The sequence below is a fragment of the Loxodonta africana genome, chromosome 6, assembly GCF_030014295.1.
Source record: "Loxodonta africana isolate mLoxAfr1 chromosome 6, mLoxAfr1.hap2, whole genome shotgun sequence".
NCBI classification, from domain to species: domain Eukaryota; kingdom Metazoa; phylum Chordata; class Mammalia; order Proboscidea; family Elephantidae; genus Loxodonta; species Loxodonta africana.
In genome coordinates this window covers 74,817,438-74,844,394 of record NC_087347.1, presented here as the reverse complement: position 1 = coordinate 74,844,394, position 26,957 = coordinate 74,817,438, and the positions used below count along the sequence as shown (strand labels likewise).

At 38.7% G+C, this 26,957-nt stretch overlaps 1 protein-coding gene across 4 annotated transcripts in view; it reads right to left on the bottom strand.

The window, feature by feature from the left end:
• The window catches only part of SLC25A12 (solute carrier family 25 member 12), a 93,850-nt gene extending 69,040 nt beyond the window's left edge, over window positions 1–24,810 (bottom strand). The window contains exons 1-5 of one of the 4 annotated variants that reach the window (XM_023542849.2): window positions 24,726–24,781; window positions 23,723–23,776; window positions 18,536–18,609; window positions 15,354–15,458; window positions 3,519–3,661 (exon numbers count right to left, since the gene is read on the bottom strand). In XM_023542849.2, the coding sequence (XP_023398617.1) occupies window positions 3,519–3,661; window positions 15,354–15,458; window positions 18,536–18,574 (287 nt within the window). In that variant the 5' untranslated portion in view covers window positions 18,575–18,609; window positions 23,723–23,776; window positions 24,726–24,781. Of the gene's footprint in view, window positions 1–3,518; window positions 3,662–15,353; window positions 15,459–18,535; window positions 18,610–23,722; window positions 23,777–24,725 lie in introns of all 4 variants that reach the window. The other 3 variants (XM_023542848.2, XM_010602830.3, XM_003405984.4) reach the window with 3 other exon arrangements.
• Window positions 24,811–26,957: the final 2,147 nt, after the last annotated feature.

The window sequence follows — 26,957 nt, the reverse complement described above, 5'->3', positions numbered from 1 at the left end:
CTCAACCCACCTGAAACAAAGGAAAATGAAGAACACCAAAGACACAGGGTAATTATGAGCCCAAGAGGCAGAAAGGGCCACATAAATCAGAGGCTACATCAGCCTGAGACCAGAAGAACTAGATGGTGTCCAGCTACAACTGATGACTGCCCTGACAGGGACCACAACAGAGAATCCCTCATGGAGCAGATGAGCAGTGAGATGCAGACCTCAAAATTCCCATAAAAAGACCAGACTAATGGTCTGACTGAGACTAGAAGGACTCCGGAGGTCATGGTCCCCAGACCTTCTGTTATCCCAAGACTGGAACCATTCCCAAAGCCAACTCTTCAGACAAGGATTGGACTGAACTGTAAGACAGAAAATGATACTGGTGAGGAGTGAGCTTCTTGGCTCAAGTAGACACATGAGACTAGGTTGGCATGTCCTGCCTGGAGGGGAGATGAGACGGCAGAGGGGGACAGAGGCTGGCTGAAATTGACACAGGGAATACAGGGTGGAGAGAAGGGCGTGCTGTCTCACTGAGGGAAGAGCAACCAGGAGTACATAGCAAGGTGTATGTAAGTTTTTGTATGAGAGACTGACTTGATTTGTAACCTTTCACTTAAAGCACAATAAAAAAAAAAGAATCCCTATGTTTCAGAAAGAAAGACCAGACTTGCTGGCCTGACAGAGACTGGAGAAACCCTGAGAGTATAGCTCCTGAGCACACTTTCAGCTCAGTAATGAAGCCACTCCTGAGGTTCACCCTTCAGCCAAAGATTGGACAGGCCCATAAAACAAAAAGAGAATAAAGGGGCACAAAAGCCCAGAGGCAAGAACTAGAGGGCAGGAGGTGACAGGAAAGCTGGTAATAGGGAACCAAAGGCTGAGAAGGGAGAGTGTTGACATGTTGTGGGGTTGTTAACCAATGTCATAAAACAATATGTGTACTGTTTAACGAGAAACCAGTTTGCTTTGTAAACCTTCATCTAAAGTACAATTAAAAAAAGAATCCCTGTTTCTAGAAAATTCCACTTTCCTTTGCTTTTAAAAATAATTTGTTTCATAAACTTACTTATAATTTTTATGACCTAGCCCTATGAATCAGATTTCCTACTCAATCCCAAATTAAATCACTCTAAAGAGAAAGAAAAAAAAAATGAAGGTCTAAGAAGTTTTAAAATTTGAAGCAGAAAAGATTTACCTTTTGAAAAGTAAAACAGGTTTTTTGGTTTTTTTGTGAGTAAATACTATTAACATTACTGGATTATTTACTAGCCAAAACCCATTTTTGACCTATTTTACTCCGGCAACTTAAACCTTGACCACATGAAAATGTCCCACTTTAACAATGCCACTCAGCCTGGAAGAACCACATGCAGCTTCAAAGAAGACGCACTATTCAGATGGAACTAGAACAGTTGGTCACGAAAGGAAGCATCTGAAAGGAAATATTCTGAAAGTGGGTCTCAGACCAAATTAATAATAACAAATAATTTAAGTTTCTAAGAGAATTACATATATGTTTTACCTTTAAAAATTCTGAAGAAAGAATTCTGATTAAATATAATTAATTTTCATATGCCTTACTATATAATCACTATTGACAGACCCAATGACTGAATGGTCCAGAATGACTTCTCAACTGATTTGATTTTTTAGAGATTAGATATAAAATGCACACAAGTCACCTAATATCAGTCATTTAGAAATTACATAAAATCTTTCATACAACAAACATTTGTTGAGCACATAGTAAATTTAATGCACTGTGCTAGGTTCAGTAGGAAAAATAAAAGCAAATATAGTACTAACCCTGGACTCAAAGAACTTAGATGCCAACATTTCTACTTTAATTACTACAACAGGCTCCTGGATTTCACTGCATTCAAGTCCTGTCCCACTCCTACCTATCATTTTTCTAAAATATGATCATATTTGTTGTTAATAGAAATAACTTTTTAAAAATAATTTTTATTGTGCTTTAAGTGAAAGTTTACAAATCAAGTCAGTCTCTCACACAAAAACCCTTATACACTTGCTACACACTCCCAATTACTCTCCCCCTAATTTTTATTTATTTTTTTTTTAATGAGACAGCCTGCTCTCTCCCTCCACTCTCTCTTTTCGTGTCCTTTTCGCCAGCTTCTAACCCCCTCCACCCTCTCGTCTCCCCTCCAGGCAGGAGATGCCAACATAGCCTCAAGTGTCCACCTGAATAGAAATAACTTTTAATGACTCCTCATTGCTTAGTTCTTCAAAGTTTTTCACATATGCACCTCTACAGGTAGAAGAGAAAGAATCTGAGCCTCTGGAAGCCCAAGGATATAGCTTGAATTCTGACAGCAAGTCAAAATTTCCTTTAAAATTCATGCAAATTTTTTAGGTTCTCCATAACACATCCATACTTGATTTTAATATAAAAATATCAGTGTGCTTTCCCCACTCAAATTGAGTAAACTGACACTCTAGTAAGCACACCTTGTTATTTTTGTGACTTCACACGCCCATCCACTGCCAGGCTAAAAATACCTTCAATACGGAGAGTCACGAGCCTACAGGATACAGTCAAAGCCTAGCACACAAGGTCCCCAGCTCCACTCCAGCCACATCTCCCACAGCAGCAAACCAACACCACAGCCACAGCAAAGTACCTGCAACATAATCTCCCCACTGCCACTTCCCCAACACACATGCACACACACACAGATGCATAAGCACCTCTTAGTATTTCATGACACTGTTGGGTCCCTTCCTGGAATTCTCCTCCCACTTATCCAATCACCTTCATATTCCTATTCATCTTGCCAGATTTCACTCAAACTTCAACTCTTCTATGATGCTGTCCTGATCACCCAAAACAGGCGGAACCATGCTCTCCTCTGTACAATGCCATTATGGCACCTTATCCCAGAAATATTGTTTGTTTGTTTTTTCTTTGTATACTCATCCCCTTTCCTCATTTGGCTATGAGCTTCTTAAGGGCAGGAACTCCATTTTATTTATGTTTGTACTTTCAAGGCCCAACAGCGCCTGGCAAAGGGTGATTATTCAATAAATGTTTGCAATAAATACAGACAGATATATTAATAAATGACATCCCCCAACCTCTTCCCTGATTTCTCTTCAGAGCACCTGTGACCTCCTAACATGCTACATGATTTAGTTTTATTTTGTTCATTGTCTTTGCGTAGTTTATTCACTGATGTAATTCTAGCACCTAAAACAGTGCCTGAAACATAGCAGGCACTCTGTATTTATTGAGTGAATGAGTGAAATACTTAGTTATCTGCAACCTGTTCTGCTTAGGTTATTTAATACAAAATGTGACTTTTCCCATGTAATTATAAAAACAGAAAAAGAAGAAATGCCAATATCCTTGATAATGGCAGTAAATAACACCATTTTTATAAACTTCTAAAAAATACGTAGTTTAATATTAAAATTCTAGACAATCCTAGTTAAGCTTATGGTTTTTCTCTGTTTTCAATAAGATATTCAGGAAATATTTTCAGAAAACGCATAAAGGTCCTTACCCATCCTTGGTTTGATCAGCTACTCCCGCCAAGAGTTGCACAATCATTGGATTGCTATTCGGATCATTATACAGTCCAAGATAGCGCTGAACAAAGTCTTCCGGGGTCATGTAATGCTCTCCACCGACCTCAGTACTGGCATACTAAAAAAATAAATAAGTAATGCATACTTAAAATTATTCATCATCATTTTGTAGCTGACAAATATTTTGTGAAAGGTAAACTGAAGGCCAGAATCAAAATCAAAATGAGAATAATAAATGCAGAATTCTTATCTGGTAGTGAAAAAACAAATACATTACATGTTACATCATGGATGAACCTTGAAAACATTAAGTAAAAGAAGCCAGACACAAAAGGCCACATATTGTATAATTCTCTTTACCTGAAATGCCCAGAATAGGTAAACCCATAAAAACAGAAAGTAGATTAGTGGCTGCCAAGGGCTGAGAGAAAGGGAGGATGAGGAATAGCTATTCGTGGGTACTAAGTTTCTGTTGGGATGATAAAAATGTTCTGGAATTAAGACAGCGGTGATGGTTGCATAACACTGCAAACATATTTTTAAAAAAACACTGAATTGTACACTTCAAAATGATTAAAATGGTGAGTTTTATGTTATGTGAATTTTATCTCAATTAAAAAAAACATACTGGTAAGATAGGAAAAAGACTTAAAAAGGTGAAAGGGCAGCCAAGATGGCTAGGATCTGAAAGCGAGAAGATAACATCTGTAGACTCCCGGAGGCTTCCTGCTTAGAAGAGTAGGGAAAAAACAAAACTGAACTAAACAAAAAACATAACCTGCCAAACCTTAAAAGTGAAATGAATGAGAAATCCTTAACAAATAAGACCTTCCATCACAGATATTTGTTCCAAGTTCCAGTAGCTGAAAAAATATTAAAATAATCCACATTTTAGGTCAATAATTTTTAATAAAATAATAATACTTGCCTATCAAAAAAAAACACTCATTATTCTAAGGGTTTTATGTATTATGGCATGACCAGACATGAACAATCAAAATCCCTCCATTTTTGATTGCAGCTAATCGGTTTAACTATTTAGTCAATTATCGAAGCAGTAAAATCAAAAACCTTCCCAGAACTAAATACAAGGGCCCCCCAAGTGCCAGCACAATAAATTTAAAAAAAAAAAAAAACAGGGTCCATCATCGTAAAATTTCAGAACAAAGAGAAAATTCTGAACGCTTCAGAGAGATAAAAAACAGGTCACGTATACAGAATCATGAATCATGGGCTTTGTGCTCTCCTTAACGGCAACATAAAAAGCTTAAAGGTAATGGACTACAGCCTTGAAAATTCTGAGAGAAATTATTTCCAACTTGGAATTCTAAACCGAACCAAACTTGTAATCAAAGGTAATAATAAGTTAAAAGTACTTTCAGATATCTATCTTCTCAAAACTTTTTTCTCCCTTCATGTGTCCTTTCTCTGGAAGCTACAGGAGAATTTGTTCTATGAAAAATAGAGAGTGAATCAACTAAGAGAAAGATGCAGGATCCAGGAGACAGGTGATCCAACCCAGAGAAGTGGCCAAGAGAAATACCAGGATAACTGTGCAGCCGGCCTCTAGAGTACCTGGGCCTGATTGGGGCAGAACGAACAGCTCCAGGAAGGACAGCCACTGGGGAAAACAGGATGTCAGTCTATCCAAGGCATTAGACTATACGGAAAATAACAATGTCTTTGCTCAAATGTCACCTTCTCAATGAGACCTACCCTTATCAGTCTATTTAGTATGACAACGCATGCCTGTCTCCGTGTTTCCAATTCCCCTTATTCTGCTTTTTCTTTTTTCCTTAGCATCTATCACCTTCTAATGTACTATATATTTTACTTATTTATAATGTATATTGTCTATTTCTCAACTACAGTGTAAGTGTCTCAAGGCAAGGAATCTTAGTCTGGTTTGTTCATTGATGTATCCTAAGCACTAAGAACAATGTCTGGCACCAAGTAGGTACTCAGTAAATATTTGTTAAATGAATGAGTTAGTAATGGGTGTGTTGTTGATGTTAGTTGCCATCAACTCTATTCTGACTCATGGTGCCCCCATGTGTGTAGAGTAGAACTGCTCCACAGGGTTTTCAAGGCTGTGGCCTTTCGGAAGGAGATCGCCAGGCCTGTCTTCCAAGGTGCCTCTGGATGGATTTAAACCACCAAACTTTCACCTAGCAGTTGAGCACTTAACTACTTGCACTGCCCAGGGACTCACAATGAAGCAAAGGAAAAATCAGATAATTTTTAACTTGATGGACAAATACGTGTTGTACAAAAAATAGAAAATATTATAATACACTTACTTAGCTCAAAATAAACAGGATTTAGAGTCATAATTATGTAAGTGTCAAATATTAATTTAACAAAAATTACAACTATATTGAGAGGAACGGAGGGAGAAAAAGGGGAGAAGTCATATAAGGAAGCTAAGCCCTCAACCGATGATGTTGTTGTTAGGGGCCATTGAGTCGATTCTGACTCACAGTGACACCCATGTGACAGAGTAAAACTGCCTCATTGGGTTTTCTCGGCTGTAATCTTTCCGGGAGTAAATTGTCAGGTCTTTCTCCCTCAAAGCGGCTGGGTGGGTTCAGTAGAAAGTCAATAACGTCTAGAAATAGCAGTATAAACACATGGAGGGAAATACTAAAATAAATAGCTAAAAGAGTTGCAAGTAGTTGCTTCTGGGAAGCAAGTCTGGGATAGGAAGGACCAAAGCAAAGGACTGTTGGTTTGCTTTTTTTGTTAATAATTTAAAATGTCCTTATTTATAAATCTGACCAAAACCAAGCCATTCGCTTTTTCAACAAGGAAAGAATTAAATCAGAAATGTTTCCTTTGTCCTCTTCTGAGAAATACCACAGCGTCTATCACAGCAATGCTGTATCAGTCTGCATAAGACGCAGCCCAAGGTAGATACACCTACACACCCACACACGCACACACATTTCGGTGGCTGGTGCTACCAAAAGCGTCTAACAAACATCACCCCAAAACAAAGTCATGCTCTCTCTACGTAACTCTCTACAAAAGCCATTTCTACAGGAGTCCTGGGTTTAAATCCTACCTCTAACTTGCTATGAGTCCTTAGACAAGTCCCTTCTCCTCCCAGGCCTCTGGATATTTCACACATCCATAAGATGAACACTAAATAATCTCTGATATCTCAAAACAAAGGTTATGCCAACATAGGATGAAGAAAAAACAGATTGCATAATGATCTTGATACTACCAGCAAGTGGATTCTACTGTCAGTTCCTATCAACAGCTTCTATGCTCCCTCATTCTTCAGTGTAAGTATGACATAATCTGACATGTTTTACCAAGATCTCAAAGCCACCAGAATTAAGAACAAACAGGCGTGTGGAAAGGCACAATGTCAGGGAGACTACTGCAATTGGAAAGAGGGGTCAATGCAAAGATATCTAAAAGTAGAATTTAAGGAGATCGATAGATCAACCACTGAGTAGAATATGAGTGCCACACAACGGTATGAGAAATATACTACGGAAACCAAAAAGGACTGATTGATTCTAAGAACAGATGAAGTGGGGTTGCAGGGAGAGAGAAGGAAATAATGTTCAGGCTGGGCCTTGAAAGTAAAAGCCAATTTCCACTGCAACTGAGGAGAAAGGGTTAAAAAAACCTTAATGCAAATAAGTGCAAAATTAAGAAAACACTTTTTTTTCCCCCTTTGGGGGGAAGGGTCAGTTGAAGAGAGAACTGGTAACAAGGAGAGGGTACATAAAGTTATATAGTAGGCGACAGTAGAAGTATGAAATAGAAGGCAGTACAAGGTGAAGCTGAAAAGGCAATTTGAGACCAGATGATGAAAGGCTTTAAGAGCTAAAATGAATAAGCTGAACTTTATTCCATGGCCTTGGGATGCCATTTAAAATCTTAGGGGAAAGGAGAGACATGATCTGATCTGTGGTATCCCTGGTGGCAATGTGAAAGATAAGCTGGAGAAGAGAGGAGCTGACTGGGGGCAGGGAGACCATGTAGTAGCTGATGCACAGACCCAAGTGAAAGGGGTCGAGACTTGAACCAAGGCACTGGGTGTGGAAATGAAAAGCAATGGGTGGGTACTTTCCCCCACTGCTCATGGCTTCCATGTTTATTTATTATTTTAATAGAATTCTTACACTCCAAGTTCAAAGGGTACAAAAGGATATACAATGAAAAGCCTCCCTCCTACCTCTATCCCCTAGTCACTCAATTCCCCATCCAAGAGGCAATCAATTCCTTGTACATATATCCTTCCAGATATGTCTTATGCATAAACAATACACACATATATCTGATTCTTATCTGTTTCTCTTTTTTACACAAAAAATAGCACCCTATTTATACTATTTGTTCTGTATATCTTGCCTTTTTTTCAAATTTAGTCCTTTTGAAAAGCAATTTAGCAATACATACACACACACACACACACGTATACGTACTCAAAAATCAATGCCCATGGAAGCAGCAGTCAAGAAATCAAACAACATATTGCATTGGGCTAATCTGTGGCAAAAGCCTCTTCAAAGTTCTGAAAAGCACTTTAGTCACTTTGACGACTAAGGTGCACCTGGCCCAAGCCATAGTCTTTTCAATCACCTCATATACGTTCAAAAACAAAACAATGAAAAAAGAAGACAGAGTAAAGAATTGATGCATTTGAATTATGGCATTGGCAAAGAATACTGAATACACCTAAACTGCCAGAAGAACAAACGAATCAGTCTTAGAAGAAATACAACAGAAATGTACTTAGAAACAAGAATAGCAAGACTCTGTCTTGCTTACTTTGGGCATATCATCAGGAAAGACCAATTGCTAGAAAAGGGCATCATGTTTGCTAAAGCAGAGGGTCACTGAAAACAAGGAAAACCATCAATGACAGAGTGACATACTAGCCTCAACAAAGATCATGCAGATGGTGCAGGACCAGGGAATGTTTTGCTTTGTTATACATAAGGAAACCCTGAGTTGGAGCCGACTCATATGTGCGTGCGCACGTGGGCGCGTGTGGGTGTCTGTGGCACAAATGGTTAAGCCCTGGACTACTAGCTGAAAGGTTGGTGGTTCAAACTCATCGAGAGGCACCATGGAAGACAGATCAGACAATCTGCTTCCAAAAGTCAGTCTTGAAAACCCTATGAAGCAGTTCTACTCTGACATACACAGGGTTACCGTGAGTCAGAACTGACACAACAACAACTAACAATATATACAGAGAGAGAAAGAGAACCATAAAAATGCTTACATCCTTTGCCAAGGAGTTCTGGGCCTAACTTTACTGAAAAATAAAAACTAAACACAAAATAGAAAATAAGAAAGTACTAGAAACGGGGTTATGGTGAACTCTGTTCCTTTTTTCACTACTGGTTACCTGTATGTATATAAAATAATATATATGTATATATATGGCAGATGACAATTTTTCAAAAGAGGGAAGAGATATGAAAACAGAGTTAGTGTGTTAGTATTAACAAAATTCAGCAAGTAATTGTCCATGCCCTTTTGCCATACAGCTGTCTATTCCCTAACACCTGAATGTGATTGCCAGGACTACCACCATTACATACACAGCACACACACACACACACACACACACACACACACACACACAATGAAAGTATACTGGACTTACCGAATGACCAGGATGTCACAACAAAACATTCTTAACTTTAAAAGTATCAGGAAATAGAGCAGCCTTAGCACAAACCACCAAGGGCACAGCAGCCAACAAGGAGAATAAATGGTTTTGTTAACACATACTGGAACAGGCTTTGCCAGTATCTGGAGTTATAAATGTTGCCAGAAAACCACTTCCCCTGAGGTATTTTGCTAGTGTTTTCCCTAGCTCTCCTAGTCTATTTTAGCTTGATTTTAACTGAAAGAGTGTATCACTCAGAGGGAAAAAACATAAGTCTCATCCCCAAGGAGTCAATACTTGACTTTTACGGAAGGCAGTTAACTAATTAACTCATTAAATTAGAGACAATTACTTGGCAATGTCAGTGAGCCTGTTGCCTGAACAGACAGAAGAGGAGTTTAGAGCTAAAACTAGAATCTATCCACAGTCAGTCCAGATGCTAAAACATGCTAGGTACTATGCTAACAGAGAAAAGCAGGTACCTCAAAAAGTGTGATATATTTAAGCCAAAAGTATTTTTAATACTTTTAAAATACAATAAACTCACTTATTTTAAACAACTTAATTACTTTTAATGCATCTTATTTTAATCAACTGGATAATAATGCATTAAACACATAAAAAGTAAACATGCCCTAGGGTAACAGATACACAGGCAGAAATTAAGAAAATGCTAAGTGGCCTTCCTGATGCCTCTTCTTTCTGCTAATGAAAGTGATGGGTATTTACACTATTTAAAGCAATTTAAAACCAAGTTTTTGGTTTTCCAGGCTACCACCTATGCTAAATATTTAGTATATCAAGTAATACAATAGTTTCATAATATCATTTCCACTTTGTCTATCATTTCAAAGGATGAACTAAAGAGCCTTTGAATGAAATTAACCAAATATGATATTCAGACTCCAAATAACTTCAGAGTTAATCATTTTCCATTTCAAAGATGTCTCTTAAGCAGCTATAAATCCCTCTTGGGCAAGGAGTCAAGAATACATGAAAGACAGTGACAAGAAGTAGCTAACTGACAGTATCTGAGCAAAAACAGGTGGTCCATTTTCTTGATTAAACTTTTTACAAACCCAACTCAAATATTTGAATATAAAAGTGCATACAGTTTTGACATTTCCAGAAATATTTACATTTACATTGGGTATAGTTCACATGTGCTTGAAACAGCCTTGACATTCTAAAGTCTGAGAAATAAAATGGATCTTATGAGAGGTTAGAATCTTTACACATTTAGTCAAAATCATTGCCTACACATGAGACTATGTGGGCAGCTCCTGTGGGGAGGCGAGATGAGAAGGCAGGGGGGACAGGAGCTGGAGAAGAGGAGTGTGCTGTCATATTATAGGAAGAGCAACTAGGGTCACATAACAATGTGCGTGTAAGTTTTTGTATGAAAAACTGACTTGATCTGTAAACTTTCACTTAAAGCACATTAAAAAAAAAAATCATTGCCTACAAAAGATGGCAGGGTTTCACATGCAGATATATGTAGTAATGACACTGAACTACCTCTAGCTCCATATGAGAACATCAAGTCATCTAGAATATCTAGAAATGTTCTGCCTATCAAGCCAACAGATCAGCATACCAAGGCTTCACTTGGCTGGAGTAAATTGGGTAGCAGTAACTCTTGCAATTTGCCAAACTTAACCTTAAGCGAAGGAGCCCTGGTGGCATAATCATTAAGCACTCCGCTGCTAACTGAAAGTCTGCAGGTTCAACCCACCAGAGGGAGATAAAGCCTGGCGATCTGCTCCCATGAAGATTACAGCCTAGGAAACCCTATGGGGCATTTCTGCTCTGTCATATAGAGTTGCTATGAGTCTGAATCAACTCAACAGCACACAACAATAACTTTAAGTGACGTTTAGAATGTATGCAATCTACATCACAAGTTAACTATTTTAACTAGACCTTGCCAAGAGCTTATGTTCACTAACTCCAAATCTCCATCAAATAAGAAAGAAAAAAAATGTTAACTTAAAATTCAATGACACGAATGGGTTAGAAAAAATAGTCTAAATGATACAAGCTGCCTTTGTTTAAATGGTTTAAGTTCAGAAACAGATTCTTTGATTTTCATATTTCTAAAAGATCTTCCAGAGACTATCTATAAAGTAAAATTCTGATCTGCTATGAAGACAAGGCTGGTTTGTTTGTTTGTTTTCAATTATACAGTGCATCAGGGTCAAGGATTTTCAAGTATGCACAGCAAAACTTAGGTAATATACCTAGAAGTACCACTTTTTAAGTCAATCTGCTGAAATCAAATCTCTCCAGTTATTTTGCACTCATTTAAAAACTATGTGCTGGGCACCATGCCTGGAATTGGGAATACAGAGATCAGTAAGGCATAGTTTCTGCCCTCAAGTAGCTCATAGACAATGGCATGGCGGACACAGAAACCAGGCACAAAAAACTGGACTAATTAATGCCCATTAACTAGTTGGACATTCTTGGGCAAAACATGAAGCTTCTCTGAGTCTCTTCTCTTACGAGGGGTTACAGGAAAATTGCTGTCCTGTTATGAGGGGAAAAATGAGATCTAGAACACCAAAGCACTTGGAAACTGTACAGCACATGCATATTGAAATAGTTACTGTAAAATGCTTAGAAACACAGAAAAGCATAGGATCCCAGTTTTCCCTCTTGCTTGCTCAAGTTTTCAGCTTTTGCCCAAACATGAAGGAGTCATTGTTCTAACTCTTCATCTCTCTCCAAGGTTTCTTTGGCTTCACTAACCCTGGCCTTACCAGATCAGTCCTGACTGGCCTAAGCTGCTTCATCTCTGCTTATCCAGCAAGGGGCTGTAATATGAGTCAAAACAAACTGTTCCTCCATGACTTTGTTCCAACTGAGATGAACTGACATTTTCAGATCTTAACATCCTTTCAATTTCAACAACTCAAACGACAATGGCACAAAATGTAGTAACTGTAGATATCACACAGAGCATTTCCAATAGAGAAAAATGAATTACACGAACAATGGATGAGGATGCTATGTGCCAAAGCGAGGAGCTGAGCATATGAAGCTAATCCTCTTGCTGTCCTTCACTATTCCTGCTCTTACTTCTAATGGAAGCCAAATTTAGTCAGGAATGCCTGCCCTTTTGCTGCACAAATGCTCGGCATAGAGCAGAGACCTCAGCAGATCTGACACACGGGCCCTGTTACAACACTGCAATGTGGAATTCATCTTCCTGGCTTGGTTATAATGAAAAGATAGTCTATCACAAAGAATATTTTAACAAGAAAAAATGTTAAGTAATATGGCCACATTAATTTTTTAAAGCAGAGATTTTAATTAGTAATATAAAAGTTTTCTGATATTTTCTAAAATTAACTACATGTACATTAGGGAAAGGCAGTTTTATATATCTAATTTTAATTAGCACTTTCAGTTGCATATTTCACATACATGATAAATAAAATTTTCTATTTGATTTTGCAAAAATAATTCTCTGGAAGCCTACCTTCCTAATTCAGGTTGTGTCCATGAAGTGTTATGTGCTTGCTTTTCTTTTTGGCTAATGTATGTATTTTTACTGTGTCCATTACAGCAGATCCCACTGTCAGCTCCTGAACACCAGGGAAGGCATGTCAAACCCTTGTTAATGACTGAAATCAACTGAAGCTACCATTATAAACTAGATCTGTCGTAACAATTTTCCTCTCAAAATGGCTAAGAATCATGGAAATAAAATAGTGGCCCTGGAAAACCCAGTAACTGGAACTAGCATGCTTCCCAGGGCATTAAGTTGAATAATTAATTTGCATTGCTCTTAAAGTAAATACTTCAATTTCTTGGTCTAAGTAACCACAGGAACATAAAAGGAGCATATATATTTATAAGCCTGCACAAATCAGGTCTCTTTGACAATCAGGGTGCAGCTCCTAGGGAGACAGAATGCCTCTGTATTGCTAAGCTTTGATTGACCACCAATATCTTTTGCTATAAAGAAAGAAGGATCTTTATCCTGGTGGGGAGTGGAAAATATTAAAATATCTAAGAGACAGATCAACCAAATGCAATGTATAAAGCAATTCAAAAAAAAAAAAAATGACACAGTCAAGGAAAGTTCAACACTGAATGGAAATTGATACTAAAGAAAAATTCTTAGGTATGATAATGGCATTGTAGTTTGGTTGGTTGGTTGGTTTTTCAGAGTCCTTATCTTTTAGAGACTCATATTTATGAGTTGGAATCGACTCGACGGCACTGGGTCATCTTTTAGAGATGAAGTATTCACAGATGTAGTAATATGATGTCTGGGATTTGCTTCAAAATAATCCAGTGCAGCTGTGATACAGATGAAGCAAGATTAGCCATGGTAATTGGTAGAAGGTGGGTGATGGATATGTGGCAATTCATTATAATATTCTCTCAAGTTTTATATGTTTGAAATTTTCCAAAATGGAAGATTTTTTAAAAGGCTACAGAAAAAGAACAACATGGTTATTAAGGTAAAAAGGCAAGTTGTATTAAAATACATAAAGTAAGGTTCCTCTATGTATTATATGACCTTGAGCAAGTTACTAACCTTTCTGGACAAGTTTCCCTTTCTGTAAAATGGGAACAATAATAGTACCTACCTTATACAGTTGCTCTGAAGGTTAAATATGATGCTTTGTATAAAGCACTTAAAATAATACCCGATATGTAACGATGACTCAGTAAGCATTAGCTATTACTACTGCTTACGCTTTTAAAAACCACAAAACAGCTTATTTTCTAAGTAAATGCATGGGAAAATATCTGGAAAGAAACACAACCAAGAACAGTGGTTACCTTTTAGGAGTCAAATGAGGATTCAAACCCAGGTTAAACTGCAAAGCCTATGCAGGCTCCAACCACACCATGCTGTCTCCCGGATGAATAGGTGCTAATTGAGGCCCAGCTCAAGATGTTCTAAGAAAGAACCCTTATGGACAAGAGGAAATTAAATTGGAAGAATCAGTCCACTTAGGTGGCAGGGAAATACCGGGGTTTGGGGTAGAGTTCAGAAAGGACTTCTGGACTTTGACCTTATCTAGAATTTTCTAATATTTAACAACAACAAAAAATCTTCATGTATGAATGTGTAACAAGTGCCTCTAGGCTATGAGTTTTTTAATGTCAGGGATAGCTTATCCATCTACATACCCCCATACCTGGTTCTTAGTAGGTCAATCAATATCAATCTGTGTGGAAGTGAACTGCTCAAAATAATAAACCATGGGATGAGAGGGGTACAGAAGAGGAAAGAAGATGAGGAGAGGTATCTGAAGAAAGAATAAAGTGAGGTTATCACACATTTCCTTTTCAGAAATCTTCATTTTGGTTTCTGCTATTTTCTGTCCTTTTAGTTAAGGTGCCTTTGCATACAGCATGAAAGTAATGCTAGAACCACACCCAGCAAATTTAACAGTGTTGATCTGGTGAAACTCTCTGAGACCCAGAATCTCTTTCCACCTCTGCCCTTCAGCTTCCCCGAGCCACCTCCAGGCTCCTAGGTTTCTCAATCGCTTTTATGATGTACATCCGTTGCTTTTTCCTGCCTAGCTTTCTTTCCTCCTTCATAGGCAACTACACCCTGATTTTCCTTTTAGGAACACCCTTTCACCACTCTCAGTTCATGCATGTGGGTCAAGTGGAGCTGACTTCACTCAACAGGTTGAGAGGTGAGCATGTGACTCAGGTCTGGCCAGTAAGAGAACTGCATCCCTCTGGTATACCGTGATTAATTGGGGGTGGGGGGAGGAATATGACCCAAGCTGGGCCAATCAGAGCATATGAACAATTGTTCTTAGATTTAAGTTAAAATTTGGGAAAACAGCCTCTTCTTTTGCCGAAAGTGTTATATTGATAGGACTTTAATCTGGGGCTGCCCCACATGGGAGAGCCTGTCTGAGAATGAAGGCAAAACTAAGAGACAAGAAGTGTGTGAACCCAAGTCATCAGTTAAGCACCTCTCTTCAGCCATGGGTAAAACCAGCACTCTGGGGCCCAGGCAAGTGTAACTGAATTTCTGTCACTTCAACTGAAATACTTTTGACTAACAAAGATCAGCAGTTCTAATCCACCAGGTGCTCCTTGGAAACCCTACGCGGCAGTCCTATAGGGTTGCTATGAGTCAGAATCAACACGATAGCAATGGGCTTGGTTTTGAACATACCTTCAAAATATGTGTTTCTTCTAGTTTTTGAAGAACAATGTTGGTCACAGTAATGGTTTCAGTGGAAGATGTTTCAGAAATTTCAGCAGGACTAATAAAAAAGAGCTGGACAGAGTAGGGAGATGGTGTTTCAGAAGAAAAAAGTTACACACGTAAGGAAGGAACTATTAGTCTCTCAGATCTGTCTTGGTATTTCAGAGCCTACAACAACTATTCTTCCTCCCCTAGTCTAGGCTAGTCCAGAAGGTTCAGAAGAAAACTCTACAAATATCTTCTCTCTTAGGTTCTCTCAGCTTTAGAACATGGTTATACCCCTTCTAGGATGAGGATCCTGGTTAAGCATTCAGCTACTACCTGAAAGAACCCAGCCAGAGGCTCACCTCTGGACCTGTTGAGTGGAGTCAGCTCCACCTGACACAGGCCTGGCGATCTGCTTCTAAAAGGTCACAGGCTTGAAAACCCTATGGAACAGTTCTACTCTGTACACATGGGGTTGCCATGAGCCAGAATTAACGCAACAGCAGCTAACAAGAACAACAAATACCGCTTCTTAGAACCTACAGACTTATGGGAAATTACTACCTATGGTGGTACTTCTGAATATGGGGGTTTGTGAAGATCACAGATATATGTTCCAAAAATGTAAGTAGTTAACTGATTAAATGTACATAATCATAAACACATATTAACATCCTAATCATTGTCTGGGTCCAGCACAATCATCTGGGGAAGATAAGGGACTTAGCCTATTCAGGAAAGAAAGCATTTATCTCATCCTAGGAGAGAAGGAAGGGGACAAGAAATTAAACTTTATTCAGTTCTTCACGTGTCAAGCATAGTTTACGTTATTTCACTTAATCTCTATAATATCCCTATGTGGTTGTGCAGTTATCCTTTCTCACACAGATGAGGAAACAGGCTCCAAAAGTAACATAAACACCTAAAATCACATAGCAAAAAGGGGTCAAATGAGACTTCAAACCCAGGTTAGGCTTCAAACTCCATATAGGTTTCAGCCACACCATCCTGTCTCCTGGATGAAAAGACATTAACTGAGGCCTAGCTCAAGATGTTCTAAGAATCCTGTGGACAAGAGGAAATTAAATTTGAAGAATCATAGTCTACTTAAAGCAGTTATTCATGAGAAAGCACAGAAATAGCTGAAAAATTGTTTAGCTAATAATATGATCTATTTAAAATATAAATTGAATCATTCCACTTCCAAGGTGAAAGATCTTCAATGGATTCCACACTGTTCTTAGGGGAAAAAAATCCAAGCTCTTCTCTATGGTCTACATAGCCCTTCTTATTTGACTCCTTCAATCTCATCTCTGACTGGCCATTTACCTCCTCCCTCACCAATGTTTCAGGCACACTGGTCTCCTTTCTGTTTCTCAGACATACCAAACCCTTCCACACATCTAGACCTTTCCACATATGCGCCCTCTGCCTGGAATTCTCTCCACCACCACACCCTTACTCACCTATTAGTGAGTAATATCTAATATAACTTTCTCAGAGGCCTTCACTGACTACCCTCTCTAAAATGACAAATGGCCTTTGTCATCATTCTATTTATTTTCTTATTGGACTTGTTATAATCTGTACTCTTTTTTTTTTTTTTTCAAATCGTCTATTTTACCCCTAGAATGGGAGGTCCTAACCTCAGTGAACTCCATTTATCTTCGAAAAGCTATAACCTGCAACATGCCTGTCTTGGCACAGAGTAGGCAATTAAAAATATATTGATTGGTGGTAGGACATAATATGGCACTCAACAACACTAATTTTCTTATCTTTTCAATTATTCTTCAATCCTTCTGATTGATTTAGGGACAAGGTCTCACTATGATGCTAATATGCCCTTAACTCCTAATCCTTTTTTTTTTTTTTTTAATGAGAAGTCTATCTAGTTTATGGTAAACACTTTACAAAATAAAGATAAAGGTTCTCATCTTCAATTCTTACATTGTGAAAAACTGACTAAAACCCTTAAGCAATGTGGTTAAGAAAACTATAGATTCTCTTTTGTGTTTCCCATAATGGGTTTATTCAACTCAATTTATGCTTTTATCTTCAGGTTCTGAATTGCAAAGTTCTTAATTTTTTAATTATTCATATCCTCAAAGTTTAATACATATACACTGAGACTTTGTTTTTACTTTTCTCTTTCTCCAACTAACCATCTAGTATGTATCTTTCCATACTTTTCCCAATGCTCATTAAATCATACACAAATATATATACATACGACTACATATATGAAGTTACTTTGTTTCCCCAAACTAAAACCCAAACACAGTGCTGTCGAGTCAATTCCCCAAACTAGAACTGTGCTACATACACTTCTTTACATCTTCCTTTTCTCACTTAATAGTATGTTGGAAATTCCTCTAAATCAACAGGTGCAGCCCTAAGTCATTTTCAGTATCTCCATAATTTTCCATGGTACGGTTATTCCATAATTTTTCCACCACCTCCTTTGACAGTACTTGTTTCCCTTTTTTTGAGGAATAACTGGCATTGCAATTAACCATCTTGTACATACATTCTTGAGTACTTTCATTCTCTGGGATAAGTATCCCAACAGTAGGATTGTTTGTTCAAATGATAGTTTCTTTTTATTTTAAACCACCACCCGATTGCTTTCCAAACAGTCTTTGTTTCCACAAATAGTGTAAGAGAGCACCCCTTCTCCAACATACAATACACTGACAAATAAGCAACGGAAATTCTATCAACTAAAAAATTTTAAATGAAAAAGATTCTAAAAGCTTATTAACTTAAGACAGTTTTTGACAAATCTACCTTGCCATAAAACACCAAAAAAAAAAAACCCTGTTGCCATTGAGTCTATTCCTACTCATAGCAACCCTACAGGAGAGAGTAGAACTGTCCCATAGGGTTTACAAGGAGCGGATAGTAGATTCGAAGTGCTAACCTTTTGGTTAGCAGCCACACTCTTAACTGCTGCACCACCAGGGCTCCCCACAAAGCACAGACCAGATTAACTCTTCATTTTGAAATTTGTCAGGCTTATAACGAATAGCATTTGACACTCCTGTTGTCCCAATCTCACCTCCCTCTTCGTTGGGTCAATGATAGTGAGTGGGTAAGAGGGGTAAAAGAAAAAGAAAAATCAAGAAATGACAGTTACAAAGGTAGTAATTGTGAAATCTTACCTTGACAACTGGTTGTAAAATTATAGCACAGTCTAACATATAAGAGCTCGTTTGTTGTGTTTCAATTTCAGGAACTTGAGGGGCAAAGGGAAAACAGAATCCTAGTGAATACCACTTTTTAAAAAAAAACCAATAGAAAATATAGCCCATCAAAATCTGAGAGGCAATGAAGAACATAAAAAAATAAATAAAACTATTTCCCTATACTCAAAATAACAATGCTTTACATTTTGTGTGTGTGTGCATGTGTGTGTGTGTGTGTGTGTGTGTGTGTGCTTTAGGTAAAGGTTTACAGGGCAAATTAGTTTCCCATTCAGTAGTTTATACACAAATTGTTCCACGACATTGGCTGCAATCCCCGCAACGTCAGCACTCTCCCCATTACCACCCTGAATCCCCCATTTCCATTAGTCAGGTTTTCTTGCCCATTCTGCCTTCTTTTGGAAACCCTGGTGGCGTAGTGGTTAAGAGTTTGGCTGCTAAACATAAGGTTGAAAGCTCAAATCTACCACGTGTTCTTTGGAAACCCTATGGGGCAGTTCTACTCTGTCCTATAGGGTCACTGTGACTCAGAATCAACTTGACAGCAACGGGTTTGACTTTTTGTTGTTGCTGTTTCCTGCCTTCTTATCTTTGCCTTTGGGCAGATATTGCCCTTTTGGTCACATACAGATGATTGTTCTAAGGAGCACTTTCTTCATGTGTGTTACTGTTTATGCGTACAAACCAAAAACCAAACCCAGTGCCATCAAGTCGATCCCGACTCATAGTGACCCTATAGGACAGAGTAGAACCGCCTCATAGAATTTCCAAGGAGCGCCTGGCGGATTCAAAATGCCTACTACCCTTTGGTTAGCAGCCGAAGCACTTAACCACTACACCACCAGGGTTTCCGTTTATGTATAGGCATGCCTATTATTTGAATGAAAAGTGATTTCCTGGAATGTCTTCAGTTCTAAGTCAGAAGGGTGTCTAAGGGCCACAGCCTTGGGGGTTGCTCTGGTCTCTCTCAGAACACTAAACGTGGCCTTTTTTATGAATTTGAATTTTGTTCTTCATTTTTTTTTTCTGTTCTAATCGAAACCTTCTACTGTGATCCCGGTCAGAGTGGTAGGCAATGGTAGCCAGGCATCATCTTGTTCTTCTGGTCTTGGGCTAGTGGAGGCTATAGTTCCTGTGGTTCATCAATCCTTTGGAGTAATTTTTTCCTTGAGTCTTTGGTTTTCTTCACTCTCCTTTGCTCCAGATGGAAAGAGACCAATAGTTGTATCTTACATGGCCAAGTGCAAGATTTTAAGACCTCAGATGTTACCACCAAAGTAGCATGTAGAGCATTATCTTCATGAACCATGTTATGCCAATTGACCTAGATGTCCCCTGAGACTATGGTCCTTAGATTTCAAGCCCAGTAACTCGTCCTGCGAGGTGTCTGGTTATGTCTAGGCTGTTTCCATGACTGTGCACCCTGTACGCTCTATTATATATATGAGTATACATGCAGCAAATGCATGTGAATAGAAATATCCAGAGTCAAACCTATATACGCATGTGGGTGTACTCCCAATGCTTTACTCTTATAAAGCCCTTCTCATGAAAGCCTGCACACATTAAATCCACTAAACACAGATACACTAACACTTCCAAATAGGAATATTTTGTTGTTTATAAGACAAATGATTTTCTAGCTATACTGACTACATATCAATTTAGATAGTTAATGCCACAGATCTAAGTTTTACAAAGAGGAGTTTTCCATTGTATTCTAAAATTTAAAATTAAATCTTCCCTCTGTAGTCTTTAAATAGCTCAAATGATGCTGGACTTAACTGACCCCAAAATCTTACCAAAACTAACTCATATTAATAACAGAATAATCTATATTTTAGCCTTCAACTATACCCTTTTCATTCTTTAAACTTTCATTCTCCATTGTTTACCTCCTTCTGTTTCCCGTTTCAATTGTGGATATCACTTATAAATCAGTCCCTGATCCTTTGCCCTATTTATTTTATATTTAATTCCCTTGACCCGTACAAATTTGTATCCGTCCAAACCTGACTTTAACTTATTGGGACACACTTATTTAGCAACCAAACTTAAAAAAAAACTCAATATAGAACCTTTATCAATTCGCCTCCATCCTAAAAATGCCACTATTCCTTCCTTTACTTTCATCTTTAATACCAAATTCAATACATTCTTCCCTTACAAAGTCCCTGGTATTGTCCTTCCTTTCTAATCCCCAGCTATTAGCCACTCCAGGTCATTATCTCCCATGTGTATTATTTCAATAGCCTCTTAGCTGACCACCTTCCTACTTCCAATTTTTCCACACTTTATCCAACATACACAAAGAGCTGCCAGAATTCACCACTTTGATTTACTCACTCAGAAACCCACAGCGCCTCCCCACTGTTTCAAATCCAAATGCCTTGGCCAACTGTTCTAGATAGCTACAATGTAAGGACACTTTTTTCCATCAAGACAACCAAATGACTAGATCTTTTTTTAGGTTTTTAACAAAACACAGCTGTCATTAGCCCCTTCCATACCTCTATCTTTCAAAAATCACCCCGTTTCAAGATCCTACAAACAGCATAGTACAAGGGTGAAGAATATGTGTTCTGGAGTTTGATTTGAATCTGGCCTCTGTCACTGATGGACTAACTAACATTAATCAAGTCATTTAATCTTATCCATGTAACAGGGATAATAAACCTACTTCATAAGGTTGTTATGAAAATCTACATAATGCACTTAAAGTATTAGACCAATTTCTGGCACACTTAATAATAAATGCTAGCTGCTGTCATTATTATACCATGTATTATTATTACCATGGACACGCAGATCTGGGCAAGCCAAGCTGCTTGCTGTACCATAGATCATGCATTTGCCCTCACTATCCTTGACCCCCTCAAACAGACCATTAGAGTTGGAAGGAGCCTCAGGTAGGAGCTAGTCTAATCACAAGTCCATCACCATTCAAATCTTGGCTCAATCATCCTCTCTCATTATTCAACTTGATATCTGCTTCAGATCCAAACACAAGCGCATGGCACAGAGCAAACAGTCCTCAGTAAATATGTGTTGGGAAAATATATTAAGTGCTAAATACATACATAAAAAAAGAAAGAAAATGTTGTTGTCGAGTCAATTCTGACTCATGTCGAGTCCATTCTGACCCTATAGGACAAAACAGAACTGCTCCATAGGGTTTCCAAGGAGTGGTTGGTGGAGTCAAACTGCCAACCTTTTGGTTAGCAGCCAAACTCTTAATCACTGCGCCATCAAGGCTCAAAGGCGTATATAATTAGTATATACGTTTATCTCCTATTATCTCTGAAGTATTAATACACCATACGCATCTATAATAAAATTTCAAGTAGCTATAATTTGAAGTAATCAAGGAAGGAATCAAAATCTAATATGTTACTTGGTAACCATTTTCAAGTTGATTTAACTAGCTATAGCGTATCTTTCTAGCTGCTTTACGTCTTCGTGAAGGTAGGTGTCTACGTTCTCTCTCTCAATAATGCCTGGGTCAATACTTTTACCATTAGTGCTGAATACTTAGTTATGAATTCCAAAAATTTTAAATATAAAAAGGGCACAAAATAATATGTAAAAAGAGAATGTGTAAAACATTAAATGAAAAGATAACATTTAAAAGTTTTCAGAGAGCTAGTCACAGCTTGGCCTTTCTCCCCAAGCTCTCCCATCCCCAAAAAACACACAAACCCATACAGAATCACAGATTTTTTTCACAGAACTTTTAAAGCTGGAAGGAGCTCAATTCCCACTTCTTTATACCCTGTCAAGTCACACATGAGGAGACAAAGCCCAGGAAGGTTAAATAATTAGCCTAAAAGTGCCACACCAGACAGCGGCAGGGCTGGGAACTGAACCCAGGGTTCCTGACACCTAGGTCGGTGCTCTTTTCACTACATCATGCAGCATGTCTATTTAATCTAGAAAATATAATTAACTATATCACAGGAACTCCTCACAAAACAATTGAGTATAATCATACGGTTTGGTTAATGCTGACATGTTTTTGGCTAGTCTCAAGAATACTAATGGGGAATAAAGGTTTCAAGCCATAATGGAGCATTTTTATTACAATTACTTTTGTCCTGGAAAAGATGCTTCCTGTATCAAATTTAAGATTACTATTTTCACTAATTCTTTTTCATGAATTACACATATGTATGGTCACCTATGCAGCCTCCCCTACAATAGCATAAGTACAACCACATGTCTCAGATTAAAAAAAAAGGCATCTATTCTAGGCTCATCAGCATATGTTAGAATCTGTTCCTAATATAGAATCATTGACTTTTGGAGTTGGAAGGAACCTTGAAGATCATCTCTCATTTTACAGAGGAAACTAAGGCCCAGCAGGGACCTGCCCAAGGTCAAAGTGCCTACACAAAAACCAGGTCGAGAACAGAAGGTTCTCAAAAGAAAATATCACAGAAAAAACAAGATTTTATGAAACACCTTAGCTTGTCTCCCTTTAAATCTACTTCTCAAGTACAACTTCCTAGGTAGGAAACTTTTGAAATTTAAGGAAGCGAAATGAAAACTAAACTAACTTTTTTGGTTTTATTTTTAAGCCTATGGCCAAGTCACTGATCCTTAAAGCTGAACGAAGTTAAGGTAGATAGGTGGAAGCATTTTAGAGAGTAACATTCTGTTAAAAAAACCCTTGGCCTATGGATTTAATCTAAGTAGAAGGGAAAAAGACACAAATTAAGAATAGTTATAATATTTTTATCTAACAAGTTACATGCAAGACCGCTTATAATTATGAAAACTTTACAAACATGCAACTTGCAAGGAAGAAAGAATTGTAGTCACCATACCTATCAATTATACAAGCATGTCAATACAGTTTGAAATTTTATATCGGTACAATGCTTAAGGAAAACAGAAAATTCTTTTTAGTCTTAGGACACATAAAGAAAGCAGTAATTAAGAAAAACCTTTCATCAAACCATAATAAAAAGGAAAACCTATAATCAAGCTTTAATAAGAGAATTATAAGCTATATTGTCTAGCCATGCTTTTCAGAATACATGAAAATAGTCCATTTCTTCAAAGTTAAGGCCAGAAAAAGGCTAAAGGTTTACAATCTTTTTTTTTTTTTTGCCAATGAAAAGCACACTACATAAGCCAATTTACCTGTAGGAATATGTTTCTTAACTCCTGAGGGTCACCTCGCTTGGTTGTCTGCACCTGTAAAGGGGAAAAAAAAAAGTCCAGTTAATGCTTCACTAGAGACTACACAATCTCTTCAGATAAGAGTTCACATCACTAACAATCAATGCTCTTATCTTTTATAAGGCCATTTAGTCTAAAACAAAGCAAAAGCACTAACTGTGATAAAAACAAATTGGAGATCTGTGACTAGAGGGTGGAAAGACAGGTGTGGAAAGCCTAAGGTAGCAAATCTATCAGACAGTGCTTCTTCTGGGCAGTAAGGGAAGATCATGACGATCAACCTTTTACTTCAGTCTCCACCTGCTAGCAACGCAGTAGCAACTACCCACCTTCAAATCAAGAGGCCAGCAAGAGTGAGACAAAAAAGTTAAGACACCCCGGATTAATCTCTTGGCCTAGCAGCCTTTCTTTCCAGTGAAAAGCAATCCTAGAGTATAATTATCTCCAAGCGCCCCTTTTTCCCACCCAAACTAAAATATGAAAACTACTGCAATGTTTCCACATGATTTCTACATCCTGCAACCTGCAGTGCAAATGCCAACCATGGCCCCCGGCCGCACAGCGGCCCCAAATTACTCAATGGCTCACCCCATCCCCCACCGCAACACACCGATGTCTTAGCTATTCGCTGCTTTACATGGCACTTCCTCATACCCACTTCCCGATGCCCTCTAACTCTGGGTTCACGATTCCATGCACCTAGGGCAGGACATGACTCTTGCCTTCCCGACCTGTGGTCCTCACCAACCCCTCAAACTCACAATCCCTCCTCCTTCCCCTCCCCCAGCCGGGCATCCTCTCCCTCCGGTCCAAACCCTCACAGCTTCCCCACCCGCGAGCTGGTGCCCAGGAGGCGCTATCTAAGAACGAGGCAAAGAAGGAAATGGGAAGAGGTGAGGGGTGGGAGGGAGGGCTCCCGGTGTCGCTTATGCAATAAAGGCAACAGCGGAGGGTTGGGAGTCACCTTGACCGCCATGCTGTGCTCGGAAGCCGGGGACGAGCGAGTGAGCGAGCAGGGCCGAGCTGTCAGGGCGCGCGCGCGCCTCCACCCCGGCCGCGCCCGCCCACCCGCTCGCCGGCGCCGTGCGCGTCCCTATGCAAATAAGCTCGGGGCTGACGGCGTGGACGGGGGCGAGGTCCCGGCGAGAGCGCCCAGGAAGGAGCTGGCCCGGCGATCCGCGGGCGGGACCGGCAGAGGGAGGGAACGCATTTCCCACGGGGAAGACTGGCGTGCGAGCCCGGGATTCCGACGCGCAGAGTTGCTGCCGACAGCCGAGTCGCCGCCAAGAAAGCCTGGGTTTCCTAAGGCCTCTGAGTGGGTGTGGTTTTGGGCGCCGGCTTCAGCCAAAGTCCTTTTCCCCAAGGCTTAAAGGACCACGTGGGGCCTACACTGAGCAAGATATTTAAGGATCAAAGAATACGTCTTAATAATAATAATAATAATAAATGACTTAATGACAACTAATGGCAGATACTGACAATACAAAAGATTGGGAACCACTCAATGAACTTGACAAATATGCCCTTTAACTGTCATGGGCAGCTACACTTAATACTTTTTTGCTGCATGTATTATCATAAAGCTTTATATAATAGACTTACTCCACACTTCCAATCACCTAATTCCCTAGTGCAATGAGGTGGTGTGCACAAATGAAGTCACTCCTGAGATTCACCCTTCAGCCAAAGATTGGACAGGCCCATAAAACAAAATGAACTAAAGGGGCACACCAGCCCAGGGGCAAGGACTAGAGGGCAGGAGGGGACAGGAAAGCTGGTAATAGGAAACCCAGGGTCAAGAAGGGAGAGTACTGACATGTCATGGGGTTGGTAACCAATGTCAAAAAACAATGTGTGTACTGTTCTGTAAACCTTCATTTAAAGTACAATAACAAAAAAAAAAAACTACCTATAAAAATTATATGTCAATGTAGTAATTTAAAACTGTCTTTACACTGCAAATGATATTTGCAAACAAGAAAAAATCTTAACATCGTGCAACAACAACTTTAAGTTGAAAACTTGATAATTAAGATAGCCTAGAAAGAATGGCATTTCAGAAAGCAAAATTGGAAGTTTAAAAGACTAGTTGCAGTTTTACTGTATTTCCTTGTTAACCTTCAACAGCAGATGTCATTAACAAATAGTCATTTTTTAGAGTTGGTTTCATAAAAGATTCAACATGAAGCTCCACTGAGCTGGGAATTTAAATTTGCTTATGAAGTTGTTGCCCACGGAAATAATATATTATTACCACCAGATGCTACACAAACTCACAGAAACAATTGTCCAACTCCAGGCAGCTTACATTATATTTAGTTTGAAACCATACAGGCACCTTGTAGGCGAAAGTAAGAATTATACTAATGCCTAGTACTCTAATAAATTAAAACAAGAGGCAATTTCCAATGAGCCTATTTTGCCACAAGTCCTGGCCCTCCTTCCATATCATTTCTGTATATCTTCCGGACTCTTTTGATTATTTTACTGACATAAATACATTTTTGTTCCTGTTCCCATATCGCACACAGCTACAATGGATCTCTTCTTGTAAGAAGTAAATCGAGGTGGGGCACAAACACTTGGTAGAGCATTAGAATGTCACTGACTATACCAAGAATGGAGCTCTTCCTAGGTTAAAGGTATGCACACTGTCACTATGATGAAGAACGAGCTGGATTTTACGTTTCTGTATCAAGATGAACCTCATTTAAAATACTTGCAATAAATAGCATGATTAGGTTTTGGCAGGAACACATAAAGGATATTCCAACATCTGGAACTTTTTAAGGGTAGATTGGTTTTGGCCTACACCTAGAATTATAAAATGATTCCATATATCATACTGAATCAGTGCAATCCTTACAAACTGTGCTTTCAATTCCTTTCTTGGTAAGGGTCTATATGGAGAAATCGGGTGGAGAAGGGGACTATAAGTGGGTTAAGTGTCCAACTTTGAGCAAATTAAGTTCTACTTGGTAGACGGACCTGGAAATCAATAAACGAGAAATTATTCACTTAGTCGATCTAAAAGCCACTTATAATTAGATACTAGATCAATGCCACAGTTAGGTCTTTCTCTATGCTGTACAAGTATTAGACTCCCTTGATAAATATTTGCCCTAATTGAAATAAGTTTTCATTTTGGTGGAGAAGGAAGAGAGATGTCAAAAATCAGATGAAATAGTTGTACTTC